The sequence below is a fragment of the Argentina silus genome (genome assembly GCF_951799395.1).
Source record: "Argentina silus genome assembly, chromosome: 11".
In the NCBI taxonomy this organism is placed as follows: Eukaryota; Metazoa; Chordata; class Actinopteri; order Argentiniformes; family Argentinidae; genus Argentina; species Argentina silus.
The window spans coordinates 11,598,695-11,607,778 of record NC_139665.1 but is presented as its reverse complement, the minus strand read 5'-3'; the positions used below and the strand labels follow the sequence as shown (position 1 = coordinate 11,607,778).

The following is a 9,084-nucleotide window of genomic DNA, read 5'->3' as shown; positions in this document are numbered from 1 at the left end:
AAATAGTAGCTCTGTACAGTCCATTATCTGTGTTCTACACAGTGCAGATTGGGTACTTTGAGGTGTATGGCCGCAGTAAATAGCCAGCAACATTTGCAATGACATTATTCTAGATTCAAACTCACCTGATATGCATTGTAGAAGTGTTTTTCAAAATGTTATATACTTTCTGTAATTTGTGCTTATTTCAACAAAAATAAGAGAAAATATTGTGAGTCCATCACTTTCCGTTCATGTTTTAACTCACGCTTTTATTTTGAAACTGGCGATAACCGGAAGTCTTAATGAAGCTATATGGAGCTTATCGGAGCTCAGAGAACACAGATTCTGAATAGGCTTTCGTTGTTCCCTGAACGAGATTTAGCGGCAATTTCCGACAATAAGACTTCCTGTTTCGTTTTCGCGACTTCAAAATAAAAGCGCGAGGTAAAATATCACTGGCAATTTACGGGATAACAATTGTATCATATTCAAAAGAATTCAAAGAAAAGCTAAAAAAAAGTTCAGATTCGGCTATTTCTAAATGCTTAAACAAGCTTAACCTGGTCGCTTTTATTTTTGAAGAAATCCTAATTTACGTCCACCCGAGGTAGGTGGGCGGAGTTCCACATTGTCGCTCACGGAACACAGATACAATCATCTTGACCTACTGTAATGTTGTGACGAGTGGAACATGTGTTAATCGGAATGCCACTTTGTAACACTGCAGGCATTTGACTGCTATTTTGAAAATTTTAATCACAGACGTGCGGGTGTTAATGAAACATCGTATCATTTTGGAGGTAGCACTGGAGGGACTGACAAGGAGAGGGACACGAATTTATTGCTAGCCAACATTAGCTAACCTAGCTAGCTTGCATCTCTGTGATCTTCAGGAGACTTTATGCATGGCAGTACGTTGCTAAATTATTCCTCATCATCTAGTTGAAGCTAATTATGAGGCCTTGCATGACAGTTTGTCGGACCATGCTAATGAGAATTAAAGGTTACTCTGGTGTATCCAAAGTCAGCCACCTGTCAGCCAGCACATTGCTCTTCAGATCCATAGCAGCCTGTGCAGGAGAAAGAAAGAAATGGACAAAACCCACAGGATACGACACGGGTTTGAAGACCTACAACAGTCTCACCAAACAGAAAGAACCACTGATATTGGCACAGGAAGGAATTGCTACTTGGTAAAGAGGCCACTTTGGACTTTGAAATGCTGACCTTCCTAATATTGATGAGCCCGCTAACTAGCTGTGCTGTTTCTCTGCAGGTATAGTTGTGGACCCACCGTCTATGACCATGCTCACCTCGGACATGCATGGTAACTAATAATTCTAAATATTGTTGTTTTCATAATACAAACGTTATCACCAGTTTATAGTCCTTATCCTTTCTTTCATGTAGCTCCTATGTCAGATTTGACATCTTGCAGAGGATTTTATCCAGGGTCTTTGGAATCAATATAGTCCATGTCATGGTCATCACTGATGTCGATGATAAAATCATAAGAAGAAGTTTGGAGGTAAAACATTATTAAAACCACTCAACTAAGTCTTATACCTTCATTAACCATTATCTTTTCCTTCTTTATCTCAAAATGTTACACTTGATCTCCTTAGGAAGAGCCATTTTAAATGGTGTGATTGTATATGGATGTATTCATACTAATGTTTGACATCATTATTGGCGATTGATGAGAAAGAGTAACTAGTGTGAAATTTGATTGTTTTTTTTACAGGAAAACATTTCTCCAACAGTGCTTGCCAGAATGTATGAGGAGGAATTCAAAAATGATATGTTGGCCTTGAAGGTGTGTGAGTTGTTTTGTCTGTTGTAGACACCCTGGGAGAAATATTTTAGCTCAGTATATGGTCATCTGTACTGTACCACCATTTGTATACTTTATTTACCAACCAGAATAAATGACTGTACAGTGTGTGTGTGTGCTTATTTTCTTCTTTCTTTTTTCGAGGTGCTTCCTCCTGCAGTGCACTTGAGGGTCACTGAAAATATACCGCAAATCGTTGCTTTCATCGAGCGCATCATCAAAAATGGACACGCCTATGCCACACAACAGGGTAATTTGTCCCAGTTCTCTCCCCATTTTCCCCTGAAGTGTGCACTTGTGCACTCCCCCACATAGATTAAAAAACATAGGACTGGTGGAAACATGACTGGGAGAATTTCTCCCACATCTCTTACACCACTCTGTTCCTTCTGTGTTGGGAATGCACAAGGGAATTGAGATGCATCATGGCTTTACACCAACATCACGACTGACTAATTCACTTGACTTACAGTAGTACTTATTCAACCCAAGATGCTGACTCTCTGAAATGCTTTTCCTGCAGGGGATGTTTATTTTGACATCAGCTCCATCGGAGACCGTTATGGCAAGCTTATAAGTACTGGTGATGCGTCTGGTGAACCTGGTAAGTGTATATTATATATATATATATATCATATATATAATATTATATATTTATATTATTATATTCATTTTCTTGTCCTATGGCGGCACTAGGGATTGCTCTGGAGACCCAGGCCTGGCAATGATTTAGTGACCTACTGTTTTTAGTGGGGTAGGAATGAATCTCACAAATATGCTATTTTCTAGTGGATGCTGTGAAACGGGACACCAGAGATTTTGCTCTATGGAAGAGTTCCAAACCACAGGAACCCAACTGGGAGTCTCCATGGGGAAAAGGGAGACCTGGCTGGCACATCGAATGCTCCACCATTGCCAGGTCTGAGCTCTAGTGATTTGTCAGCCCAGTGTTTTCTCAACTGTAGGCAGTCTACTGCATAGAGAATAATCTCATTCTATATCTATGGTCTACTATGAATCTCATATTCCTATGGTGTCTTCTCTTGCACCACAGAAATGATAATGACAGTTGGATTGGAACTTTAGAGTTTTCTTTTTGCTTCAGCTCAGTGTTTGGGAGTCAGCTGGATATTCACTCTGGGGGCATTGATCTGGCCTTCCCTCACCATGAGAATGAGATCGCCCAATGTGAGGCCTATCATCAGTGTGGCCAATGGGGAAACTACTTCCTACACTCAGGTAGGACCCCAACATCTGTTGACATCATATTTCCTTATGAACATCCTCAGTGGATCAACAGTTTGATTTGAAGAATGACACAATGAAAGACATTTGTGTTTGAATGCCTACTTTTATTTGTGTTCTTTTGCAGGGCATTTACATTTGAAAGGAAGTGCAGAAAAAATGTCAAAGTCCTTAAAGAACTATATTACTATACAGGTAAAGTGCTGATCTCTGCAATCTTTTGAATTGTGATGTTTGCCGTGTGTGTTTTGAGATGTGTATGGAAGGGTCAGTAAATATATACATACAGAGTGACCGAGCGGGTGGAGGCTGGGGGTGGTGGTTGGGTTCACCACACAAAACGTTCTCTCGTAGCCAGTCCAACCTATGTCACACCTATTGAATGCTAGGAGGAGTGTAAATCTTGACTGCTTTTATGCCTCTGTCCCTTTGTACACCTGTGAACCCGCTCTCCTGTCACCTGACGAACAGCTGCAACGTTTTGACTTGGGGTGCCCTGCCTGAACTAACGCTATGCTCCGTTCACTTTTATTTCCTCTCTTGCAGGAATTCCTGAAATCTTACTCAGCCAATGAATTCCGAATGTTCTGTCTTTTCGCCAAATACAGATCAGGTGCATACGCTTATTTGTGTTTTTCTTCATGAATGGCAACTAGTTTTCTTTTAACTGTAGTGATGCTAAACTCTGTGTATTGTTTTTTAAAACACATTTTAAGCCGTCGACTACAGTGACACCAGCATGAATGTAGCTCGGAGCTCCCTGGCAACCATTGCTGCCTTTACCCATGATGCCCAGGCCTATATTAGGGGGCAGCTGCAGTGCCAGGCAGTACAGGAGGGGGCGCTATGGGAGAGGTAGGTCCACACCCCCACTCTGCAACTCTACCCAATGCTGTTTGTTGTTGCAGTCGTTACAAACCTTGTTTCATTCAAGGGCAGGATTACAGCTCATCATGAATCATTAGGATTGGTCACATGCACTCACTTCTGATTAGTGAGACACAGTGCACTTATCTGTTGATGCTGACCATGTCTTACATGGATTATGGATTTGCTTGCATATTTGTATAACTTTCCGTATTCCTGTAACTGTCATTTATCAGGTTGTCATTTGTCAGGTTGTACAGTTTGATTTGAGACCTTCTCCTTTCCTTCAGATGGAAAGCAGACTGATCCTTTTCATTTCCCTGTCTGTTTGTGTCTCCAAGGTTAGCTGAAACCAAAGCAACAATCGGTAGAGCGCTGGCAGATGACTTTGATACACCAAGAGCTGTCAGTGCCATCATGAGCCTCATTTACCATGGTAACTGCCATCTTCAGCCCATCACCAAGGTAACCTTTTCAAATGGGGAACTATTCCACTTTTGGGGATAATGTCTTAATAGGAGAACAGAATCATGACTGGCACAGAAAAGATTTAGCATGTCACATGTTGAGACAGATTGCATTAGATTGTTACAGAATTGTGCCTCCCATGAAGGTTTAGTATGTATGCAGTGTTTGAAATGGTTTGAGTGTTTGAGTGTTGAAGTGTTTGAAATGGTTTGAGTAGACCTCTCATCAGGTGCCATCATCTACAGCTGTCAGTTTGTTTAGTTTTCTCTGCATCTTATTTTTTAGGTGATATTTTAGTGGGGGATTTTTCTATTCGTTGTCCTTTCAGCCTGACGGATCACCCAGGAGCCCAGCTGTGTTTGGGGCCATCCTCTCCTATATCAGGGAAGTGTTTGAGGTCTTCGGGGTCGACCTGCTGGACAGAAAGGTCAGAGGTTACAAGTCATAATAACAATACAAAGAAGCCTGTCCCCTCACCCCTGGTATATCTTCACTGTTTAGTGTTAATTCTCGAACAGCTTACTCTTACAAGTTTTAGTAGTCATATGGTGTTAGACACCGGTGACACAAGGACCCATTACGCGTGCACATTATCAGTCATTAACTTGTTTTTATTGCTCCCATAACCTCAGGAACCCCATACAGTAGATTCTTCTGGAAACTTTGAGAACGTGGTCGAGCAGTTGGCTCGGTTCCGTGCTGAGGTGCGGGCTTTTGCCTTATCTGCCGAGGACCCGCCCCCAGGAGACCGCACCCCCTCTAGGCCTCGGCCACGCCCAGACAGGGAGCCCCTCCTAAGGGCCTGCGACACCTTGAGGAAAGACCTTGCACCTTTGGGGGTGCACATCAAGGTGCGTGTATGTGTGTACGTGTGCATGGACACTGGATGTTCTCTTTCACGACCTATTTTGAATTATACAAAAACAAGATGATAAAGAAAACATTGAACCTGATGCACCGTTCACCCCTGGTTCATGCAACGGCTTGGGTCTGCGATGACAGCCTGCACTAAACCAGAGTAATAACAAAAGATGGATTTGAATTGGGACTGGAATGCATTGCACGTAAACAGAGTTTTCCCTTATCTGAAGTACACTTATCAGTAGTATTCAAATGTAGTTCCCTTTGAAAGTTAGACAATAGAATGTAACCTCATAAAAAAATAAGACGTAGAGAAAACAAACTGACTGCTGTAGACATTTGGACACATACTGCCATCCTGTGTCTCAATATAGACTACAATAGCCTGGCTGGCTTTTCCTGATCATGATTCAAGTTGTGTTTTCTGGTTTCAGGACAGAGGTGCAAACTCCACATGGGAGATCTCTCAGAGGAGGCCAGTGGATCAGGGCAAGGAGAAGTAGAATTCCAGACAGGATGTGCTTTCAGTTGGAGGATTGTATGTCCCAGTTAGGATGAGGACCACCACAGAGACTCAAAAACAGGGAATTGTGGGTCGGAGCTGCCATGAAGATGCAAAACTAATGACAAATGACTTTTACACATTGGCAGTAGTATCTGGGTTTCTAATTTGAGCACCATACTATAATTGTCATGAACTGAATCAAAGAGACTGCATTGATCTTCTTGCCAATAGAAATGTAAACTTGAGTCTTCCTTACAAACTGAGCCCTCTCTTCACCTGTTTTTAAAAGAACTATGATTACATGATAGTGACATTTGTTTTGCCCCAGAATATGTTTTACAAGAAAGTTTATTGAAACAAATTGAAAAAATGTTTGTTCTATTGTACTAGTGTCCTCCTGCAGGTGTAACCTGCTACCACCAGGGGGTATAGTAGTCAAGGTATTGTTGAGAGGGCCCTGCATGTTATTACTTAATTCCTTGAGTTTCTCTCTCTAGAGCACAGTAGCAGTGCTGGGAATTGGGATGCATTCAAAGAAAGCACACCATAACATACCTCTCTTCAATACATGAGTGCTACTCTGTCTTTGGAGAAGGGTGGTATACATTTCGTCAAAAATAAATATGTTGTCCCTTTTTGAGTCCAAGGCTATATTGTCATTGGTTTATAGATTAAATACTGTACTTTCATATTAAAATGCATTGAATCTTTGAAATGCATTCAATGCTGTAATGCTAATCCTGTGTTTAATTGATAATTGCTTACCCACCATTTGGTATCTTTTAACAGGGGTTGGGTTGAAGAGCTCTCTGGCTGGTTAAGGGGAATTGGATTGGACAGTGTGGCTGAGGCTATCCAACAGGTTACTCTGATTGCCTCTCTGGGCATTGTTTGACTGCAGGAATTTGAGCACAATTCGCCAAGACACACACACACCACACACACTGGAAAGTCAGTAATGGAGAGTGACAGGTAGGCCAGACTAAGGCATGCTATGAGAAAGGTATTTAATAAAAGCTCATTTAAAAGGCAATCCCCACAAGAGACAAGAAATAGGCTTGGTAGGCTAAGCCTATTAATCCACTGAAAACAGAGAAAGAAGAAACCAGACACTCAATGTTGCTCTTCCATGAAGAGGAGCAAGGTACAGTAAGCTTTCACAAAGGTTGACCATTAATCCCATTGACGAGGACCTACATTGTAATATTCTATTATGTTATGTATGAGACACAAGCAAAGACAAATTTGAACAAACGGGAATCTCTTACCTGGCGTGCCAGATCACGGTACTATTATGGCTTATTATCCAGTCTAGGGAATCCCATCCCGATGACACAAAAACATCATCAGGACATAAACACAATTGAAATGCACAGATCATTTGTCATACAAGCATTGTTTTTGTGTCACCCTGGAGCTGAGAGAGGTGTTTTTTGCCTACATTTTCATATGACCAACGATCTGCAACTGGCTCCACAAAGCTCATTCTAACAGAGACCTGCAGTATCAGAGTTTATTACGCGTTTGTAATGAGATCGTGTTCCCTGTATAGCCCTCCCAATTGGCGATGATGGGGATAACTGGTGACTCGCGTTTCATTGTCTGTTGGTGGTGCTATTTCTGGTATAAGTTTGTTGCATAAGTGGATAGGTCATCTAGGCAACACAGTTTCCTAATTAAATTGTATACCTATGCACAACATTCCCAATTGCGCATCCTGGTTGACGTATAAGAGAGATTTTTGGACGATACGTCAAAGATTTAAGATATGCTACACGAGGGTAAGTGAATTTGTGTGACTGACTAAGAACTTCAAATTGCGTGGCATTTAGGCAGTATTAGATATCAACTTTGATTGGGTAAAGGGATAGTTCAGGTTTTTCGATGTCAGATGTCATTTTCCACTTACTTGGAGTAGTGTAGGCTCATCCAGACACTCTTTTTGGGTCATATTTCCATCCTTGAGCAAGCTTCAGCAAGTCCAACTATAGTTCTTTCTTATACTTATAATTATTATTTTGTATCTTCCAACTTTACTCATAACTGTATTAATCAAGATTTCCAAGACAAGATTTCCCAAGAGTTCTTTCTGGGTTGGCATATACGGTCACATAGGCCACATGGCTCGGCCAACTGTATAATCATGCATGTAACTCATCATGCCATAACTCTTTCTCCACAGCTGTGAGATTTACAGGTCCTTTCTGCCAAACAGTATGTCAACAAATAGCTTGATAAGTGCTCATGAGATGTAACAACAGAATAGATATCTTTCCAGAAAAACCTCACTCTTCTGTGTTCGGTATTAGGCTAGACCAATGTTTCCTGTAGTGAGAAGCATAGTGTTAGCTAAGCCCTTACCATGGTGTTTACAGTATGTTTTGCTATTGTGTCAGATTAGAGGTGGATAATGCTGAAAACACATGCTGTGGTCAAGCTTAACCTAACCCCGAATTAACACTTGAGCAAAACAGGAAAATAGGCAATAGCAAAACATCACAGGGATCACAAACAATGTCATAAACAATAATAGCGGAGAACAATGCTGATTAAACATCAGCAGGGATTGTATTTAATCTGCTGTGATGTTGTGAAGCTATAGGCCTATGTATGTGTGAGGTGGTGGTTACACAATAGACAGATGCTCATTTAAGAAGGGGGGCTTGGGTGTCCATAAACCTCTCACCCCCACACTTCCCAACCAAGCTTTCCACATCAGATTGAGAATTCTAATCTTCTTTTTGAAAGATTATGAAATCAATTGGGGGTGAGGTTGATGTCTGGTCTCATTTGACTCTGGGGCATGAAAGCTCATCATGGGGCAGGATAACCTCAAAGGTAGTATTATCACCATGGCCACAATTACCAGGATGGTCTGTCAACTAACAGATGTCAGCCTTCCTGATTAATGTAAGACCCCCTTCCGACAGTCAGTAATACACTGTCTCATAAACAGGGGTGTTTTTCTGTGACATAAACATAGATTAGCATGTTTGTACAGAACAACAACTGATTTGTTTGACTGACCTTACATGCATAGTGTAGAAGTATATTATCCATGATGGATAATGTTTGTTTGGAGGTAAGATAATACAGCTTTAGTCTTCCAGAGACCATGGCTAGGGGGTAAACTAAATGTTCTCAATGAGTTTGTTTAATCATTTTAGTTGCTTCAGTGGCCTAGCGCGCATAGGAAAGCCAGAAGGTGGCAGCATTTCTGAGTTTTGGTTTGTTTTTGTAGACAAGCAGTGAAACCAACCCACATGCTTCTGATGCACGTGCATGTAAAGAGAACACTCCTCCTTGCACCATAAACTGATTT

At 41.3% G+C, this 9,084-nt stretch overlaps 1 protein-coding gene across 1 annotated transcript; it reads left to right on the top strand.

Annotated features, from left to right (window-relative positions):
* The first annotated feature begins 645 nt into the window (after window positions 1-645).
* On the top strand, window positions 646-6,473 carry cars2 (cysteinyl-tRNA synthetase 2, mitochondrial). The gene is made up of 15 exons (XM_083680219.1): window positions 646-1,175; window positions 1,259-1,309; window positions 1,393-1,510; window positions 1,727-1,798; window positions 1,961-2,066; window positions 2,340-2,420; window positions 2,606-2,735; window positions 2,922-3,055; window positions 3,189-3,256; window positions 3,608-3,674; window positions 3,778-3,916; window positions 4,270-4,393; window positions 4,725-4,823; window positions 5,029-5,247; window positions 5,692-6,473. The coding sequence occupies exons 1-15, from the start codon at window positions 937-939 to the stop codon at window positions 5,758-5,760; spliced, it is 1,716 nt and encodes a 571-aa protein (XP_083536345.1). The 5' UTR covers window positions 646-936; the 3' UTR covers window positions 5,761-6,473.
* Window positions 6,474-9,084: the final 2,611 nt, after the last annotated feature.

Coding starts and splice junctions, on each gene's coding strand:
- cars2 (XM_083680219.1), top strand. CDS start 937: ATGAGGCCTTGCATGACAGTTTGTCGGACCATGCTAATGAGAATTAAA. Junction 1,176..1,258: donor CAGGAAGGAATTGCTACTTG/GTAAAGAGGCCA, acceptor GTTTCTCTGCAG/GTATAGTTGTGGACCCACCG. Junction 5,248..5,691: donor CTTTGGGGGTGCACATCAAG/GTGCGTGTATGT, acceptor TTCTGGTTTCAG/GACAGAGGTGCAAACTCCAC.